This window comes from Neolamprologus brichardi, chromosome 10 (genome assembly GCF_056152115.1).
Source record: "Neolamprologus brichardi isolate AB-2024 chromosome 10, ASM5615211v1, whole genome shotgun sequence".
Taxonomy (NCBI): Eukaryota; Metazoa; Chordata; class Actinopteri; order Cichliformes; family Cichlidae; genus Neolamprologus; species Neolamprologus brichardi.
The window spans coordinates 26457088-26479387 of NC_142113.1; the positions used below are offsets into that span (position 1 = coordinate 26457088).

General features: G+C 40.4%; 1 protein-coding gene across 2 annotated transcripts in view; it reads right to left on the minus strand.

Annotated features, from left to right (window-relative positions):
- Positions 1-22300, minus strand: part of zbtb16a (zinc finger and BTB domain containing 16a) — a 137900-nt gene that overhangs the window by 70392 nt on the left and 45208 nt on the right. For both annotated transcript variants that reach the window (XM_006785089.3, XM_035905341.2), the window contains exon 3: positions 13662-13759. In XM_006785089.3, coding sequence (XP_006785152.1) covers positions 13662-13759 — 98 coding nt within the window. The remainder of the gene's footprint in view (positions 1-13661; positions 13760-22300) is intronic.

Here is a 22300-nt window from a genome sequence, read left to right on the forward strand (position 1 = left end):
GTGTTGGTGATGATGGTGCTGCTCTCATGCTGGGTGCGCTCATTATGTCTTTGTACTCTTTTGTCTTTCAGTTTAACCCACAGATATTTCTTTATTTATTTAACGCGCATTTGTAGTAACGTTTCTGAGGAATTAGCGCTGTGAGAGCGTGGTCTCATTTTCAGCTCGGCACATGCTGAGGCTCGTGCGGAACCTCAGCACATTTTAGTCGATGGGTACTCATTTAAGGTAATTTTTCAATTTGGAGGGTAGCCCTGTAGACGAGTAGTCTACAGTAGAGAGCACGAGAGGTGCTGGGACTGTTGCATGAGTTCACATGAATAAATTGTTATGTAATACTAACCAAGTAGTTTTGTCTCTTCCCCTAATATTGCCTGAAGTGACTTTCGAGTGTGGCTCCCTTATTCATCAACACGCTTTTCTGAGTACAACGACTGTAAAACAGGTTGCTGGTGATAATGTCTCGGCTTGGAACATTTCCACGCAAGTCCTTTTTAAAACCATCGAGTAAGCCGAAGATGTTTCGGGCCAATGGATGCAGACATTACAAGGTAATCAGAAGCAGCAGCGCAATGTCATATCACACAGACTGCCACAGGCATAACTGGACAAACAGTGCTGTCAGGATAACGTTGTTTCTGTTGTGTTGTATTTATTTTGTTGTCCGTGGCATGCTCGCACAGATCATGGCAGCCTTTAGTTCTCCAAGAGTTTATTATTCTAAAGGTTCCAGTCCTGCCTGCTTTGGCGTCAGGCAGTTCAGGCAGCAGACGCTTCACTATTCTGTTTGAGCTAAGAAGAGAAAGATAACGGACAATAATGTTGTGAGCTCTGGATCGACTGGCATCTTTGTCTATTTGATATGTTGAAAACCTGAGGACTTATATTTTTAAATCAGAATTTAAAGCACAACTTGTATAAGACAGACATATAATATAGGCTGTTATAGATATGGCGTTGCCTAAAAGTCTTTGCAAATTGTTTCCGAATCGGTCTATAAGACACTGGACTGATAGTTCCAAATCAATATACTCTGTACCACCTAAGCCCCCCTGAAATCCTCGGGGGCATGGTGGTGGGGGGCATCCAACCAAAAGCCTGTTTACTCCCGGATTGAACTGCTTTTCCTTCTGACCAGTCGTATTAGTATTCCGTGACCACTCGCTTGTTTTCAACAGTTATAACACAATATCCATGCTTTGCTTTTATGTCGCACCTCCCAGTGGAATTAGTAGCATAAAAGCAATCCTTGTGTGTCCTGGCTACTTCCAGATGGCTTTGGGAGTGCTTTTATCTTTTCCCTCTGCCTCGCTCGCTCCGTCTCCTTTCACTTTCTCTTGCTTTCTTTCTTCCCCCCACATGAAAGTGCCGTCGGCAGATCTTTGCTTAGCCGGGTTCATTCTCTCTTCATCCGAAAATATAAAAGTTTCAAAGAGCATTTCATGAGGGAGCTCTTCCATAAATGGGATTCATAGCTTTCTAATCTGTGCTGCGAAATTGATCTAAAAAGTTTCCCAGAGCTATTGGCCAACTTACATAATGCAATAAAAGGTCGCGCCTGAGAGAATATTTACTTTTATTACCGTTTGTGTCACAAACAAACCCCTCACTCAGCTTTCTCAGTTGGGGCTGTAACAGAATTTTGATGCTTTGCAAAAGAAAAAAAGTCTTTAAAACATCTCATCCAAACTTACAAACTCTTTTCCTTTTTTTCTTTTTTGGGAATATAAAGCAAATTTGGAGCCAGCTGTCAAAAACTAAAACAGCACTGATGGAGATGATTTAATAATATAAAAGCGGGCAAAATTAAACAGCAAAATTTAAACGGTGCGCAGCCTGGATGCTGTGTGAAGTGGGCAAAGACAATGACACTTGCATAATTCATGAGACTGTCACATGGCGAGGTCAAGACACACGCACGCACACAGACACACACACACACACAAAAAGCATTTGTCTGGCCCCAGAAACGCCAATCCCTTAAAAAACCGCCTCGATATGAGGCACGGGCGTGATGATAATCTAAGAGAAGAACAACTGGGCAGGACATGCGAACAGAGAGTGCGACTGTCTACGCTGACGTGAAACCTGCCTAATTACACACACTGTCATGACACAATGAAGGAGCTGTCAAATTTGATTGGCTAACTTCCATTTCTGCCGATGTCAGTGCATACCAGGGGCTCATTAGAGAAAGTGCGACAAGTGCTAGTGAAAATCTAATAGCCAGCGTGAATGTATGACACACTGTTATATCATTACAGGAACAATGTTTTACTGTTGGACATAATGCTGAAGCAATCTGAGGCATTTTTGAAATGAGAACAACGATTTTACCCCCGTCCCCGGCAGGAATTGGTCGCACGCCGTCTATCTCATGGATAACTCTCGCTTCGCTTCCAGGTGTGACTCCCTATCCAGCTTGTGAGAAGATGATGGTAACAATACACAGAGAGGGTTGTCAGAGCAAGCTCTGATTTGATACGACAGCAAGTGTTCAGCTGGCTGACAGCTACAGAGTTTCAGCAGCACTCACCACAGGCAGTTTACATGACATACCACCCTTAGACATAAAGCACATTTCATGCTTGGATATTAGCACACATGACTGAAAGTCTGTGGTCATACAATAGACTATTAAAGTATAGGCCTGTTTTAACTACACACAACCCTGTGGTTTTAAATGAGTCCTACAGCAACTATAACGTGGAAACTTTTTTGAAACTTGCACAGAAAAGTTACTACGTATTATATAAATATATTTAAATTGATGTTTTCTGCTGAAAAAGGCTTTTTTTTTTCTCTTCTGCAGATTGTTTCCATCCTCATACTCAACACAATTTGACTATTAGGTGGAGAGAATTAGTTGGAACCGTAGAGTTAGCATGTGGCAAACAACGTCGCGGCCGCCGCATTACAAATGCATCGATCGTGTCGTTACAGTCTATCGACACACAAACAAACGCCGCGTGAAAACGAGCTTGGCGCTGTCCTGTGAGCTGTCCTGTGTAAATGTCGCGCCGGTTGCTTTCTGCACTGGGATGTGTACATACGTGTGTGCATCTGTGTGCACAAGCGTGTGTACGTGCATGTTTGTAGGTTTTACAGTCGAGCTCAATACACCCATGCCTGCGCACACACTCGCACAAAGCAACACAAATCCATACTAGCCACAGGCTCCTCTCCAATCTATTTTCTGCTCAGCTGGTTTTAAATGAAGTTATTATGACTCATTAAAATGCCCACAAGCTTGTGGAAGTCGGCCAATTACGATTTAAATTTAGCCTCCTGCTCTCACAACCTTATCTCCCCCCCCCCCCCCCCCACCCCTCGTACAACCAACCTCTCATCACTGCCTCTGCTTTTTCCCCCCCCCCTCTTTTCTTGTGGGAGTGGGGTGTTTGTAATGCATTTGGGAATCCTTTAAGAGTCCCTTCACGTTCACTCACACACACACACACGCACATCTCAAATGACCATTACATACATGCAGGCCTACCATGATACAACGTGCAAGAACTTAACGATCCTTGTGAATAATTTGGCCAAGAATAATTACATATCAAAGACAAAGATAAAAACCAAAATAAAAATCTAACTGGGTTTATATCAACATGTGCAGGCCAGACACACATAGCAGAACCTCGTCCAAATGTGGCAAATACCACTAATTGCTATTCAGAAGCGCACAACTGGACCTTGCCAGTGCCACATATACACACTCTCAAAAACACACTTTTAAGTTTTTACATAACTGAAAGCTTTTCTTGGTCAATTTTGGTTTCACTTGGTCATCCTTTTGTTTTGATTCTACCAGACAGGAAGCTATTGCCACTGCATTTCTCGTTATGCACTGCTCGTAGTGCGGTATGTAACATTTGTGGGATGAAATTCAAATCACAGAGTAAAAGAATCTGGTTTTTCAAAGAGGAGTTTTACTACTTCTCTACACATTTTATTCTTTTTTTTTTTTATCCCAGTGGACTACATTTTGCATTACTGGGGATTTTAAGAGTATATATATATATATATATATATATATATATATATATATGTATTACTGCATTTTTTATGATGATGACGATGATGATAATGTTAGGCAAGAAGCTTAAAGTGAAGACTTATTGTGTCCAGACAAGTACCACTGAGGATTCAATCAGCTCCGCCACTCTGTCATCCAAATGCCCCAAGACAGTCTGAAGGACCCTTTGCCTAAAAAAAGACACTCTCAGAATACCTGGAAACTAGACTGAGAAATTCCACCTGATCCTGCTTTAGCCCCCTTGAGCAATGCTCACTATTCAGCCAGTAAGAGCTCACCAAACACACATACACACACACACACAGACGACCTAATTTAACATCACACTCTGGAGCAAACAAATGTCTGCAGCCTCTGTATCTTCTCCCTCCTTTTGACTTAATGGTGAGCACTGTGCGTGTGTGTGTGTGTGCGTGCACATGCATGTATGTGTAGCTCACCACATGTTCGTGTGCATGCGAGTGTGCGCGCGTGCTTGATTTGCATGTGTGTTTATGTGCATTCTACAGTATCATTTGAATTTCCAGGAGAGCAAATTAATTGGCAGCCTTTTGCAATAATTGACTTTTACCACACACACACACACACACACACACACACACACACACATAGACAGAGCACTCACATCTCTCTCTTAGACACATACACACATGCTGCTCGCTGACAACAAAGCTGCTGGGAGGAGGGAGGGATGATGAAGCGAATCCAAAATTCAATCGACTGTGTTCTTGTTTTGAGCAGAAGGCACACAGTGTACTGTACTGTGAGAGGCCATAAAACTCTCACTCTCAACCAAAAAAAAAAAAAGAAAAGAAGAAAAAAACAGCCTTTGGTAGACACAGACATTTCAGCAATCACTTACCATCAAAACACTTTGTCTCGCATACAAAAATAAGACTTGGCATCAGAGCGGAATACCAAATCAGGCCCATTAAGGGAGCACAGGGGCACTCGCTACTTAGCAACCAAAAGGATTTAAAGCTGCAATATCCCTGTAATAAAAGGAATAAGATCAAGTCCTCATGTTTTTTCTTCCTGTCTGAAAATAGAGAGGGCTGAAAAGTCAACTTTTAACTTTTTGTCCAACTTTTTTGAATGACGGGCTTTAGGAGTAACCTATACCAGAGCTCTCTGAAGTAACATAATCATTATATTACGGGCTAATACGCTGCAACTGCTTCTTCGCTGGTGGTTATTTGTGAGGACACATGAAAACAAATCTGCACAGTACCACCTTACCTTAAGCGAGTATTGTAATTTCAACAACTGCGCGTATTTGACTCAAAACCATCTTCTTGCTTTACTTACAGTTATGAGTTTTTCAAACATTTGCATCACTGTATATAACTGTAAAATGATAGGCAGTTTGAAAAGACATTCATATTTAACTTGTTAGACAAATTACTATTGAGACTTCTTTGGCAGAAAGAACAACTGTCAAAAGGAGACTGGCAGCCTTTTCCAGTTGCAAATCTGTTTTTACAGTTCTGCTATACAGTTCTGCCAGAATGACAAAATTGGAAGAGAGCCATTTTTTCTGTGGGAAGTTTTTTTGTTTTGTTTTTTGAATGAGTGAAGAGTAAAATAGAAAAACTGAAAAAATATTTTGCAAGTCTAAATATCTAAAGTTGAAATAGCAGCGTAAAAGGTTTGGACTGAACAAACAACACAAGTTATTCTATGCAAAAAAAAAAAACTAACTAGAGGATAAACATGAGGACAGAATTTCATATCATCAAGTCTGATGCAAAAATGCTCCACGTGCCTACATACCACCTATGTTTATACCAGAGCATTAATTAAATTGCTTTGCAATATAATTTTCAGCTCTGTTGGAAAACATATCGTAATACAAAACATATTATTAGACAGTGAGATACTCGTGGAAGTAAGCGATACGGGTAATACCCTGTCAATTGCTTCCAGGAAGACAGCTACAGGTGTCAGGTAAAGCCACGCTGACTAAAATGACATTTAAGGCACTGGCTATTGACTTTAAGGGAGGTTCCAGACACAGAGCTGCCAACTGGCCATGTTGCCAGAAAGGATCATCTCTTACTCTGTTCAACCAGGCTATTTTTATGATTTATTTCTTTAAACCACTGCCTTTCCAAGAAGCCCAGAGCACAGGTACACCGAGTTCTCACCAAGGATCGCAGCTGCACAGACCAACACGTTTTTAATGAAGCCACATTTGCTCGTGACAGTGGTCTAACAAGTTCTCCTTTCTCATACTCCCCTCCCCTGCCCCTGGAAGGGAAATAAAAATACTGACAGCAGCGCCTGATGCTATAGTATTCCAAGTAGACCCCTGTGCTGTGTCACCTTCTGCCTGTCCCCCATGTGCCCTCTCATGTAATATAACCCAGCTGAGATTTCTCCAGCTGCATAATCCCAGTCGTGCTCGGAACAGTAAATCAACAGGTCGGGGGAAGTATTGCAAGAATTGCAGGGGAAGTTTTAAGTTGCACAGGGGGTAGTGTTATGGCACTACAGAATAAGCTACTGCTGTTTGCTTTGTCTGTCATCTTGTGTTAACCCACCTGAGAAAACAATGTGTGTGTGCATGCATTTGTGTGTGTGCATGCAGGACAGAACATCAGCTGTGGTGAAAGAAAAATGTACATGCAAAAAGCTCGACACTTTGGGTCATACTTTTGTTTTTTTTCCTGAACTACTTCTTTTCCTGCTACTTGCTTTTAATAGCACTTCCCCCCCTGCCACCCCTCCCTCCCTTGTGTCTCCTGTCTCTCTTCTCACTCATGCATACACACACACAGTCAGACACATACACATTTAGGAATTTTTGGCCTGGAAGGCAGTCAAGTTTCATTAATTTCTGGGTTTGGGTACAGTACAGTGTGTTCCTGGACTCACATCTGCGAGCGATCATAAATGCTGGAATGCTGGCAGAACATCCAGACCTGCCGGCACAAATATGTCGTCATCACTCTGAGGGAAGAACCGGCACATCGCCAAAACAGCCGACCAGTTGACTGCCAAACAACCAAACGCCACGGAGATAGAAACACAGACAAAGAGCAATGGGAAAGCAGCCCTCCCGCCTCGCCACATTCATATCCAAATTCTTTGCATTTTTCCTCACCTAAATGTTCTAGACATTTACGTGGGCATCTTACTCCCACACTCAGATTGGGATCGGCTTGGAACAAAGCTTTCGATTTAAGGGAGCCAACTTAAACAGCTGGTCAAGCACAACAGGAAAACTAGTGTTTTGAATAACTCTGCCAGATTTTTCTGCAATGTTAATGCGTACTGTCCTAATCCAATGAGCTGCAGAGCACGGTATTTAAAACAGACATTTACATCTTTCATCTATTTCTTCTGTTTAAAAAAAAAAGCAGTCAAGCATCTGAATAATGCAGTAAATATAGACTTTTTCCAGTTTCATGCAGCATCATTCCATTACCACTCGGGCAGCTTCATGATGTGATATCGTCAATTTCTCCACACATTGGCTTTATGTGATAAACACAACACACTGGTTTTGTTTTTCTGCACGCGACCCTAAAAGATCAACCAACAAAAGATAAATTCCCTTCAGGCTGGTTAGAAACACATCTCTAAACAGTAAACCTCACACGGGAAATAACACTGTACTGGCTGTACAGGCTGACTAATGCACAAGCCAAACACAAGCATACCAAACTGATGAGGCCAGTGTGACACGCCACACAATGAGAACACATGACCCCAAAATGCCAAGAGATTATCATGTAAAGTTATGTTTCCATCGATAATGCGGATGCTCCGAGATAATATGTGTTTGTGGGTAAACTGTAATTAAGCTCGAGAGCGTGATGGGTAAACACCAGCTGTATCAGAACTAGTTTGCTCCATATAAAAAGTTCATTATTTCGTGCTCGTTATTTTTGTAGTACTGCAAGAACTCTTACAATCTTGCACAAAGGGCAATCACCAAATACTGTGCTGGTTCATCTCCACAAAGCTTTTGACAACGTGTCAGAAACTAAGTGCATATTGAGCTACTGAAGTCACACTAAAACAAAATACTGTCAAGTGTTTTTAATATCATCATTTTGTGCTTAGGTTTCAAAAGTTTCCACTGTTTAAGTAATAAACATCTGTTCCAGTTATAAGAACTAAAACAATATATTTTTTAGTAAGATTATTTTTGAATGTTCTAATGATTTTTATAAAAAAATTTTTTTAAAAAATCACCAAACTTCTCAGCACATCACTTTTGAAGAAGATAGAGGAGTTTCCTGAATTTGTGCCACAAGTTATTTCCCCCCATCTTTATAATTAGTGAATGGAGACATTTAAGCGGTTTCTCAAACTGGATTCACCACAGCACAGCAACTGAAAAACAACTAAAATAACTGACTCAACTAAACTCCACTGGGAAATCGAGTTCTGCCTGTTCAGCTAATGAGCTAACATGAAGAAACACCAGAAATATTAGCCATGACTCAAACTCTATAGTTCCATTACACTTGCTATTTTCAGTAAATACATGCTGTGTCCAGATGGTGTACTCATAACAGTCATAACTCATAACAGTCAAAAACAACTGAGTGGTGTCAAAAACACCCCTCAGTTGTTTTTATTTTGGCTACATAGGCGAAGATACTAATTCCAGATAGCTAGCTAACAGTGATACATGTTTTTTTCAGGCACTGTGTGGCGCTACTGTTTGATGTTTGTTAGTATTAAATTGTCATCTTTAACACAGAAGCCTTTAAAGTGTGTAGTCGGAGGCTGGACAAGTTGTAAATATTTATATAAAGCAGCAGCTGGCGTGTCAATCACAGCCAAATGCAATTATCCCATTTCCAATAAGTGCACAACATACTGTGTTTGATTGGGGACACTGCTCTGTTGGAAGATAACTAGTAAATACATAATGTACGTTATGTAGTTCTCTTCCATGAAGTACCATAATAGATTCAAGTTGAGAAATGGCGAAAACAAATTTAACCTGAAAGACCTCCATTTTCTGTTAACAAAAAGACTACATACTGTATCGTAATCACGGATAAACATCGATTTAAAGGAAACAGACAGTGGTAACAGGCACTTACAAGAAGTAAACATGCAGCGTGGTTTTCCTGATTCTCTTACTAGCAAGCAACATATTACTGATAGCATCTCTCCATTCATACATCTTCACATTGTGCCCTTTAGCAAAACACTTCACAGACAGCTACTGGTTAAATAAAGATGGATTTTTTTTTTACGATGTGCATCAAGTCTTTCTTCCCCTCTCTCTCTCATACACATACTCGGCCGGCTAATCCAGGAGCTCTCTACTATGTACACATAACATAAAGTGAAGATTAAGTCTCTTAAGTGAGATGAAAAGTTGGTGGTAACAGAGATGACAATATGGGTGCTCAGGAAGAGTCTTTTTGGTAATCTTATTATACTGCAATCTCACTTGGAAAACAAACTGTGAATCATATCAGTCTGGTCTGGTCTTGGTTGGTGTGCGGCAATACTCACACGTGCACATGCGCACACAACTGGGTGCTGTCTGAAAGCCAGACTATTTTTGACATGGTTGAAACAATGCATTTTCACTGTCTTCTTTTATTTTTTTATTTTTTTTGAGTAGTAATTAGTAGAAACGATACCATTTTTAAATGGGCTCACCTGTTTAAAGAAACTGCTGTGCATCACTGTATTGCATTTTCTCCACTACTACTGATGCTGATACTTTTTTTAATGTAACATAATTTATAAGAAATACATAAATCAAATGTAAAAGCTAATTACTTTAACTGTGTAGTAAAATCAACCAGTTATCAATGAAAAAAAAAGTAAACTGAATGTATTAAGAATAAAGAAAAATAATTTTAATCTTAAAAGTGGAACAATCACTGAAAGCAGAAATGGGCAGCTGATGAATGAAATGATGAATCTGCTTTTGACTAATTGCACATTTTCGTTAATGGGACACAGTAGAATTGGATGCATGTGAGTAAATGTAGGTTAAATAAGTAAACCTTTGTTCGGTATTTGGTTTTTTAAGAGACCACTGAGACTGAGTCCAAGAATCTCAGGCTCAATGGACTGGGGGCAACATATGAGATGACAGATTTAATACATTACATTTACTGCAAAAGTTCAGCAGTACTTTTAAGTTGAGGCATTGATACTATAAAAGGTGCTGCTACAATTTCATGAACAATAACATTATGGTCCTATAAATGCACCCAAAAGTGGCTGAGTCAGAGTTCCCCACCCTGTTCAAGCCTCCATCTGCAGGCCTTGGCTCAGCAAAGGCTGTCAAACAGTAAACGTCAGGCCGAGATTAGAAAAAAGGGGAAAAAAAAGAAAAGAAAACAACAACGTGGAACGGACTGAGACAGAACAAGACGAGAAGAAAAAAATAAATAGCTGGCACAAGGTAGACTGTACATACTGTACCCTCAGTGGTGGCAGGCAGCCCAGACTGGCGAGCTGCCAAGTCCTCCGTACAACAAGCACAGAGAGACAGACAGACGGGCGGACAGACAGGCAGAGAGTGAGAGACAGAGTGGAAAGCAGAGGAGAGGGAGGAGGCAGCAGCAGCAGCAGCAGCAATGTCTGAAATGCTCCACATCCACGACACGCTGTGCATCCCAAAAAGCCTCTCCACTCTCTTGCTTCATCTCCCTGATATTCTGCCTTTTATGAAGCGAGCTGAAGGATGATGGCGGCAGCGGTGGAGGAGGAGGAAGGGTGGAGGGGCTGAGGTTAAGGGTTTTGGGACTTTGTAAAGTGTCATCATTACAGAGAAACACGACCAAAAAAAAAAAAAAAAATCCAGACGTGGTGTCAGACCGAGAAAAAGCCTTGAAAGTCAAACGGTGGAGGCGGAGGTGTAGGAGAGAAAAAAACCTGAAAAAGTGCAAAAAATAAAAAAAGACAACAAAAACTATCAAAGAAGCTTTGCCTCAGCGCTGTCTCTTCCCTAACCGTCGCCCGTCTCGACAGAAGCGCTCGTCTTGCCTTTTACGCCAGACCAAAGCGGCTATGAATCAACACTGATGTGTGTAACAGTACAGGTTGATGTCGTGCGTCAAGGCTGCCTCGCACGGAAAGAGGAAAAAAGAGAAAGAAAGAAGAAGAAAAAAAAGTTTGTGCACTTGCTGCCACAGTTGCTAAAAATACACTGCCCATATCTTCCGCTCAGTTGCCATTCTCAAGGTGGAGTATGTGGTTCTTCCTAGAGTTTTCAGTCATATCTCTCGCTCTTTTTTTCCATTTGATCTCCTATCAGCAGAGTTTTCACCTCATGATAATGGGTACAAATTGTGAGTTTTTATTAACCTGTTGATAAAGCTTTCTGTTGGAAATCTATTCAAATATTACTTCAGCGTCTACAAAAGAGCCCGTTAGAAGACTTTATTTATACTCTGCTACTTTCTTCTAATTAAGAAAAAGATTCCTTTTTAAACAAGTGGCCCTGCTTTATTCGGGAAGTAATTATGATCATAAAATCTCAAACACACATCTATCTCTCACTCTTTTTCTACATTTCTGTCAGCGTGGTTGTTGGTGATAAAGGTGGCGCTAAGTAGAAAATTCAGCGTGTCCCATTATAAACAGAGTTCTGGACAAATGGCTCCATCCTTGGGCCAACATTAACACAAATTTGGGGTTTTGTGTATGTGTGCAGGAGGTGTTGCCTCATGAGGTTCCGTGGCTTTTACAGTGTCTCAATAAACCATCTGCACTTAGGGCCTTAGCAGTGGGGAACTCTTTGCTGCCTATAAAAGACGGTTCATTCCATTAAAGCAGTAGGCTCAGAGCACCCAGACTGCTAGGGTGTGGGTGTGTGTGTATGTGTGCAAGTGGGTGGGTGTAATAGTGTCAAACTCCACCAATCAATGTGTCCACTGTTCTGACTTGTACTACCTTTCAGACCTCTAATGTCACAGAGGTGTAGGATGACAGGATGATGATGTGCAGGCACCTCTTGGGTTAAGTTTCGCAGAGCTGCTCAGCTTGAAGAGTCATTTAATCCACAAATCACTGCAACTAGGTTATGCTCCACATTCACATGTTCAATATAGAATATTTATAGTAGGACAAAGCAAATGTAAGTCAACTTTTCCCTCTATTCCAATTTCAGGCAGCAGCAACTTCAGTACTGGAGTCTATTGTAAATGCTTAAATATAAAAATCAGCTTGCAACGAATATATTCTACACAGTGCATTTATGGTCTATAGGGGCAAATCAGTCTTTGTATGTGTTAACAGATGCTAGCATGATTATGACAACGTAAGAGTATGAAGTTTAAAGCTAAAATGCATGTTTAGCCCATTAGGTCATATGTATTTTTGTATTACTGATCATACTGAAAGCCTGTTACAGTGTATTTGGATTCTATTAGTCCTAATTAACTATCAGTAACTATAATAACTACAACACCACCTACTTTCAGGAACATAAAACAGTTTTATGAGTTAACTCCAAGGCTCTAACTACTATTTATGACAGTGAGGTGGTGTCACTGGGAGAAATACATAATAAAGGAATTAAACGCAGAGGGAGGGGGGGGGGGGGGGGGGGGGAGCCAAACTAACTACATTTAGTCACATGTCAAGCTTTTGGTTACTAAATATTTGTCCTCTAACCTTTCTTACAGTATTGTTCTGGTATTTTTTTACTACTGCTTTGGTGACGTCTGTAGCGAATGCAAGTACCTCAGGTCAAAAAATTATGGAGCAGCAAAACAAACTGCTGTCATTTTAATAAAGAAGTCAGACACTAATTGGCCTTTTTCTATCGCCCTGTGAGCAACTGAGATCTGAATTAATGCTGCACATGGCACGAGTCTGCAAACAGCAGGGCACAGTGAGAGGAGTTGGTTACCTCGTTGAGAAGTTGGTGGAGTACAGCCTGTCGCCTGCAGCTCCTTATCTAACGGCTCACTGAGGCTGCTCATTCTTGTTCTATTACTTTGCAGCTTTTGATGCACCGAAAATGGTGAAAATGATCATTGTCTCGTTTTGTTTGTAGCGGTAAGTGCCAAGGTGACTGACAGGTTGCACTTTCTGTGCGTACTTAAAAACCCCAACTCATTTCAGAGCTTTAACCTGGAACATGAATTAACATGGCATGCTTCATCAGCAGGTGATACACTTTACCAACATTTTGCTACCTTACTCAGTCACAATGACTAAATAAGTTTGCCACTTGAGCAGCTTATCCAAAATTTATTTGACAGAGATTTTGACTCCTCTTAACACCATTGTATTGCCAAGTCAACTACTTTTTTGACACACATATTACATAATTACATTCATTATGCAAAACATATTTCAATGAATTAAAGAATACTCTGGTTTCTATGAAAGGCATCACCAGATATATTAAAAATGTATAATTTTCAATGCATGGATCCAAACATATGAGACATTTCAGGCCCAGGCTCCGTGGGTTATCAGTGGGGTTCCAAATGACTACTTTTCACTTAATTTGGAGTCATAGTTTGAATTTTCGGACAGCAGTAAAACCTGCCAGTAGCGCTTTTCTGTACAGAGCGGCGGCAGTGAATGCTCTTTTCTTTAAAGACTGTTACTGCTAGCTCAACAGTGATCACAGCGAGGGGTTGTGGTTTTGGGGTTAGTTTGATTTCCTTACCTGAATGAGACAGCAAATGCATTCGTAGACGGAGGCTGTCCAGGAAGCTCTTCCCACACAGCTCACAGCTGTAGGTCTTCATTCCACTGTGCATCTTTCTGTTGACAAAGAGCAAAAAGAAATATTTTACTATCTTTCAGTGAGACCAGCCAGCGCTTAATGTACCACTCCGATAGACGTTTGTGTCGCTAACAAAGCGGCTTTTTACAGCTCATAACTAAAGACTTCCAGAACAGAGAAAGTTTGGCCTTGTGCATTTTGAGAGAATATGTCACACTCCATCAGTCTAAACATCAGCACATAACAGTAACCATGAGTGTAACAAGTCATCCATCTACCACACATATTCTTCTGCAGGGACCAGTAGACCATGACTTGCCGCTGTAAATCACAAGGTGCTATTCAAGCAGAGGCGGCATTATCAGCTACCTACATCTAGAGCGCTGCAGAGGGATATGATGCTGTAAAGTGAAATAGGCTAAAATAAATAGTGAAACAGAAACACGCAAAACCTCTACTTACTGTTACGAACCATTTATGGAACGGTTTTTGACGACTGCTCTCAGAGCTATGAGCTGTTGCGTAGCTTGAAGCCAAATCAGATTTGCAATAAATTGTCTATTTCCAAATGGACAGTCGTTAAGCTGTAACGTAGTTTAAGCACACAAGGTCAGACAAGACTAAGGGTCAATATTTGATTATGAAGTAAAGGCCTTGAAGGTTAGCTAAGTAAATAACATCTGACAACAGAAAAGTCTAGTCTTACGGCTCTCTCTGTTCCTCAAATCCTCAAAGACCCCACGGCTCAGTACAAAGCATATTATTCTTGAGAGATATCTGAAAGTGCTCTAAAGCAATTAAAGTGACACGAATTGCCAAACAACTGCCACAGTGCCTTAAGCATCTTGAGAACTTCAAATACCTCGCCTTGAGAGAGGTACACAAAAGCCACAGACACACCCATGATTGTAATGATTGTCAAGTTTGTGCTGTTTCTGATTTGGCACGTTTAGTCTTCTACAACTGTTGCTCTTTCACACAACACAGCTCCAAAAACGAAGCATTACTTTTCTGATGGTAATACTAGATTGCGGGGGAGAAAAAAAAAAGTGACAGGTTGTGAAAAAGCCTTTAGCTGGAAAAAAAAAAAACCATACCAAAAAAAAAGTGCACAGGAAAAAGACACGATTCTATACTCGGGTGAGTGTATGCTTCAAGCAGGCAAAAAAAGACAACATCAAATACAGCTCACGCTCTCCACTGACTAGTCAGGTGGCAAAAAGTGATCAGCCAAGTGCATTCTTGGGGAAACAATGCCCTTGATGAGAGTTCTGCTCAACTTGGGTGAGATGACAGCCATCCATCTTAGCGGCTCAACAAAGCTACAGAGGAGGAGGTGGTGCCACTTTCCCAAAACATGACTGATTGATGTCAGATGTCGAATGCAAATTGATTTACAGCTCTCTTTTGTGCCTCGAGAGGGAAAGGAAGAGACAAAGCGAGGATTGAGACCAGGACAGACAGAAAGAGATTATAGCGCGTGCTATGGCAATGGCTTTGGGAGTTATTAAGCTATCAAGTCTAGTATGACTTCACTTACAATTAATTGCTGCAAAATATCCTCCAAACCTGACACGAGTAGGGTAAAAACCAGAGAAGTATGAAATTAAAGAGAGGTTAGAAGTTGTGAAGAGACCCTGGAAATCAAGGGCGGAATGACAGCCCTTTGGCATGCAGTCAGCAATTAAAAGGTCCTCTAAATGCTAACTGCCCCCAAAAGGGAAGAGGACACTTAAAAACAACAAAATAGGAGAAACAAAGTGTCATAGAGTGTTACATGTCGTTAAAGGGCAATAATGCTCCAGATACCAATGTTATATTTAGCGGCTGCACATCATAAGAGTAGCATAAAACAAACATCTTAATCTAATTTGAAAAACTTGGCAAACAGGCATGACAACATGGCATCAAAATGACATCAGGATGTTGTTTTGTTGCACAAATATTTGAAAAACTCTAAAGCAATTGCTCAAACTCCAAATTGCTCAAGTGCAGTAGAGCTGCATTGTATTCAGTTCTATTGAGGCAACCGCCAATGGACAAACTGTCCACTCTTTTTCTCCGCTTCTATAATAGAGTTCCTCTGTGACTGGTTTCAAAACAGTAACCCTTAAAAATGACCTTTTCTTTTACTCAAGGGCATCAAAGACTAGCGTTTATTCCTATTGCTTTAGAAATATTAAAAACAAAATTTACAATTTTGAAAACGGAAAAATGATTTGACAAAAGATCAACTGGAAAAAGCTATGAAAAAGGGTTTTTCTTTCCTGTAAGAGTCATATGCGATGTACTCACACGCTCTCAATCAGATAAGGAGAAAACACACGTACGTGGTAAGCCACAACATACACAGAGGACAAAGCCTTTCAAAGGCCTTTTGTGTCCCTCCTCAATCTGGCCATTGTGCCCCCCAGACAGAGCACTGAAACGGTATGGATGGACTTATTAAGGGCACTCAAAGCGGAACCAATGCCATGTATTTTCACCGTAAATGTAGCATTGATGAGCAAAGGGTGGCGTGCACGTCTGTAGCTGGGGCTGTGTTAACTTTAACTGCAATGGCTAGCACTACCTACTGAAAAAGCACATTACTTGATGTTCAACAGAATGGCAACAGCACCTGTTAAAGTGATTCTGTGTGTTAAAGGGAAGGGTTGGGAATTTTAGAAGACCGCCTTTTTAAAAACGCATTTGTTTTGGCAAAAACTGCAGATTCTCTACAGGCCACTTGAGGCTAACTGAAATGTTTAAAGGCCCAACTAGACAGCAGATAAAAGAATATTTACAGGCTCGAAAAATGATTTTGACCTATTTCATAACAGTTTGCATGGTGGATGATTTTTTTAGAACTCACTCTATTAAGACTTAAGTGTAGAGACATGAACACTGACAGGTGAATGGCAACAAAGGAAGCTGTAGCTGACAGCTGTCTGCTAGCCGTCTGCTTCTTGTTCTCTAAACCGTCTAACGGAACTGGACCTCTCGGCCATGTTTTGGTGTATTAGCAGTTATGTAAGACACAGTGTAGCTTAATCTGGTTGACTGTGCTAGCTGCTGGTCTGAATCTGTGCTCCAGTCTTGGTCAGTGAAATACTCGTATTTCAAGCCGACGGCTAGGTTTTCTTGTGGTCATTCCAGGCTACAGTTGCCTAGGTGAAACCTCTAATACGTTTACTCCCAGGTCATATGTCAATAATTGGTATTCTTCACTCTCATTGGTAGGCACTTCAGTTGCTTGCCTGGAAGTTGAGAAAAGTTTACCCGAGGTCCTACCCACTTCCTGTTGCCAGCAGTTAGTGCCCACAGTTACTTGAAGTCATGGAAGGTCATTCACTTTCTATGTTCTCTATTTGCCACGTCACTACGAATTGCTTCCACCGTGGACGTAACTTTATTGTTCTACTCTCTGATCCAAATACGGTCACCTCGGGCTCCGGCAGCGGTAAAAATTCAAACTGCTGATGACTTCCACAAGCTAACCCGATGCAGTATAAGCAGCTTTATCTGTACAGCTGCCATAATTAAGCCAGCACATAACTCATTAATTGGTGTGTTAGTTTCTTCATTGATGAGTCCACTTGGATCCTAGTGGCAAAAATGCCGTCATCAGTGAGCGCAAGGCTATCTGCTTTTTCTTGTCACTTGGTGGACTGGTCCATGGGGACACGGGACTACAACGCACCTCAATGCATGCGCCCTTTGGGAGGATTTCAAAGACGTATAACGGGAATGACTACTCATCCATGTCGTCGGCAGATGTCTTTATCTGTATCAGAGTATAATCCATGTGTAACGTTGTTTCAGTCAGTCTATCCACCTTGACTGGATACCATGATTATTATGATGATGATCATAAAGAAAGGTTTACCCTTTATATACACGAGACAGGGTGAAAAAATACCTTTATGAAGATGAATGTTGTGATTAGCTTGTCTAATAACAGCGAGTATTTATGAACCCTACTTCTTTGGGGACAGTGCAGTACAGCAGAATAGTATGCATCATTAGGAAACAGTTAGTACTTAAGGCATACTTTATATGCCTTGAAATGCTCCGTGTGCTTAAGTAGAGCTGATAATGGCTATTCAGTAATTCTGTTTCACACACTTCAGTGCTTTAACAAGGTTTAATGGTATGCATAAGGATACTAAAATATTGTCTCAGCTTAGTGATTTACTTGAGATAGACCCCCTCAGTGCACACCCTTTCTCAAATCCCATCGTAACTGTCTGCTTTCATGTTGTGCTACTGAAATAGATGATGAGGTGTGTGCGTGTCTACACGAGGGTGTGTGGTGGGTGGCAGTCCAGGGAGGGAGGGTGATTTGAAACAGACTGACTGTACCCATTAAGGAAGTTCACATAAAACTCTCTCAGGCCATTTACTCAGTTAATAATCGACTTTGTCCAACAGTCACTTTTGACAACGGCAATAAATTTTAAATTTATGTCAACAAAACATATGCTGATCACCTCGTGCAGAGTGCTTCCTCATAAAAAGCAGCCCGACCAAGGGCTGTTTCACTTCATGTGTGTATGTTTGAAACGTGAGTCGATTACAGGCCTGTGTTATTGAGCCGTAACAGCTTGCCTTATGTAGTTTCTGAGCTCTCCTTTCCTATTTTGCCGCCAGCCTTGGCTCGCCATATATCATAACTTGCGCTGTAAAGACCCAAGCTTTCCACCTGCTATCTACTTGTAACAGATTTTAAAAGTCAAAATAAGGTGACACACTATTAATACACACAAGATACTAATACTATACTCCATGGTTCTTTGATGGCTTTGGGTCATCCAGATTTCATACAATTGAGCTTTGACAGAGGCAGCAAAACTACTGCCAAACCCTGTTAAATCAAATGAGTCTGCTTGAAACTCATGCTGATATCCTCTCAAGCTCAGATAACCATTTTATATCACCACGTTCAAACTATTCTACAAAAAAAAAAAAAAAGAAGAGGAGAGAAGCAGAACCGTGCTTGATGACTTGCACTTATTTATCATTGCTCGTCTGAAATCTATTTCTCCCTCGGCAGCCTTAAGTGTTGTTCTCGATCCTCGTACATCCTTTCATCTTTTATTTTTCCATTTTTTTCTTCCATCCTCCATTCCTAAAGGGAGCCATAAAACACCCGAAAATGATGTTTGTAAATAAAAGCTTTGCGGGGAAAAAAAATGTGGGTGTTAAGATGGAAAGAAGAAAGCACTAAAAGATAAAGTGAGGCAACTGATAGGAGGTGGTAAATTGAGGAAGGGCTGTGCAGTGTGTCTGTGGCTGTTTGTTCATTAGTTCTGAGGGTCAGAAGAAAAAGAACTGATAATTGGGAAAAAGGAAGGCCAATGAATAGAGCTCGGACTTAAATACCAGAGGGATCTCATGTGGGCATCTGAGACATTTGTTGATGATTAAGGGAAAAAAATAGAGTTGCGAATCCCATTTATCTCATGTGTTAGCTTAAAACGCAAACAAAATGGAACCCATTCTTTTTGTAAAGTGTTTTCATTCCTTTCCACCTTCTGTTCTCTTTATTCTTAAAGCAGCACTAATCAATATCATCGTAAGTAAGAATGGATCAAAGCGGTGAAAAAGAATCACTCTTAACAATCCTGCAGACAATCATCGTCTGACTTTACAATCCTCTTCGCGTTATGCATGCTTGACGTCACCGTTTTATTATACCAGGTGGTAAACTCCACTTAACCACACCAGGCAGCTGTTTTCAATGGAAATGCTTCAAAATACCAAATGTAAACTGCATGTCTGGCACCAAAATGACAAAGTTTGCCAATATGTGGAGGAAACAATTGTGGTAAACATTGAGCAAGAAAAGTCTTTTTCTCTGGTTTAAGCGGAGACAAAACAGATTAAAACGCAAGTTAGTTTGACGTCATCAGGTATTTATAGTACTTTTTATTTATTGTAAACACAACCTGCTCATTTGCAGAACCTTCAAAGCCTAACAGGAGTCTACAGGTTGTAGTTTGGGAATCAGCGGGTCAGATAAAACTGAATGCTCTCCGCTACAGAAATCGGTTAGTAGGTTGGGAGCATTTTTTTCCTACTAAACTATTCAAAATACACATACATCTGAAAAGCTACCATAACCTTAGCAACATAAAACAGTACTTCCCTTCTTTTCCAAATACATTTTCCAGAAATCTCACCATCATAATTAAAATAGCAACAACATTTCTTAGGCGGCAAATCATCTCATATTTGACAAAGCAACAAGAATTAGAAAACAAATCCCATTCCCATTTCTGTGAAACAAAGACCATCAAGGGACAAGCAGAAGAAAAATGGAAAATTTGTTGCTAATACATTAGGAAAAACAAAGCAAAACATTCTCGTCACAGGATGTTCTATGACAGCGGTAGGCAACTCCAGGCCTCGAGTACCGGTGTCCTGCAGGTTTTAGATTGCACACCTGAATCAAGTGATTAGTTCGTTACCAGGCCTCTGGAGAACTTCAAGAAATGCTGAGGAGTCATTTAGCCATTTAAATCAGCTGTGATGGATCATGGACACATCTAAAACCTCCAGGACACCGGCACTCGAGGCCTGGAGTTGCCTACCCCTGTTCTATGATTACTATGAGAGACTCTATTACTCGCAAAAAGTACCAATTATCCTCAACATTCACTCCTTCCTTGACATTCCTGAACTTTCAAAATTATCCAAAGCACAGCCTGACATACCAGACCAACCCAAACTTCAGAAGACTTAAGAAATTCCATCTCTTCATTGCCCAACAAGAAATCTCTCCGTTTGATGGCTATCCACTGGAATTCTTTAAACACTTCTGGCAATTCATCTCTCTCCCTTATTCAACATAATGGTCAAAGGAATCAAATTATCAGGACTCACACCCGCGCACATAAACGCACGGCTCTTATTACACTATTACCAATGACCGACAAAGACCTCACTTCCAGCTACAGACCATTAAGTCTTACCAACTATGACCTAAAAATAATCAGTAAAACACCAGCCAATAGATTAGAGACAGTTATTAACTTACTAAGACCAAACAGGCTTTATTAAACGTAGACCACCAACACGCGCCGCCTGTTAATCTCAGAGACCACTTCAAAACCATAACGGCATCACCGAATGCACAAAAAGCTTTTGATAAAGTTAAGACTTTCCTCTTTGCGATCCCAAGGACATTTTGGTTTGGGCGCTGGTTCATTCATTGGATCAAACCTCTTTACCGCTCACACTCTGCACCAGTTGTAACTAATACCCGGACCTCTCGAAGAAGACGTTAGAGTGAGGTACAAGACAAGGTCGTCCACTTTGCTATTTTAACTGAGCCCCTCACAGCAGGTATTCAACAAAACACGCACAAACAGGCCACTTTCATCATGAAATCAGTTTATATGCAGATTATATTTATTTAAATTCTCCAATGGCCCTTCCACAAGTTTTTAACCTAATATCCATAATGATAAAATTAATGAATCAGGCCAAATCTAAATGTCTACCACACTGTGAGGAAGGGCTAAACCACATGTTTCCTTCTAGCTGTCGGGATGATTGCCTCTAAACTATTCATCAGTTCTCAAAATCTTAGAATACAATCTCAATAACTGGAAGAACTCGTTATTTGGAAGGAAAACAGCAATAAAATTGTCCATATTCACTAAAATAATTTTAAAAATAATTCTCTTCCACTCATTATAACAAAATTTTACTGGAAACATAAGAAAGTAAAAAAATTAAGGAATCTACTTTACAGAAACCAAAAGAGTGTGGAGACCTAGCTCTCAGACACAAATACCTAGCAAATGATCTCAAATACATACATGTTTGCAGGAGTCAATTAAACACAATAACTGCTTTAAAAACCATGTAGAACCATGATAGCTTAGTGAAAAACAAACCGCCGGTCTCACAATGTAAAAAATAAATAAATAAATAAATAAAATTACGCCATTTTGGCATAACCAAAAATAGACCCCTTATATTCCACTCATGGAAAAAAGCAAGAATCACTCACTTGGAACATTCATTAGGGTATGAAAACACTAAAACAGTCAGTGACATTGGTAATAGCAGGGTTTTTTTTTTTCTTATTATAATATTCAAATCTGAAAAAAACAGTTTAAAAGGAAAAATCAAAATTTCAGCCAACCCTTCAACAACCTCCACTGATTACTGAACTCAAATCCATATTCACTTAGAAAAGATAATTCTCAAAATTATATAAACTTCTACTAAAAGATGAATATATTCCTCCACAAAAGCTTCAAGACTGGGAAAAAGACCTGCCAGTTTCAACAGCAATCAGTGGACACGACATATTCTCTCAAAAGTCATTCAATACAAAACTACACAACGCTCATATGACACTACACAAGCTACATTAAATAGGACTGAGTTTTGGACTCCTGTGCATATTGCACATTAACCACTACAGATGATTCTACCTTCATGCCACCTGGCTCCGCCCACCCATTTTATTATTCTGGCTAAACATCTCACAAACATCTTGATGTATTCTCAATCATCCAGGGAAGTAAATCTCCAAAAAGTTGATTCTGTTCATCTGGATGTAGCGTTTTGTGGAAGAAACA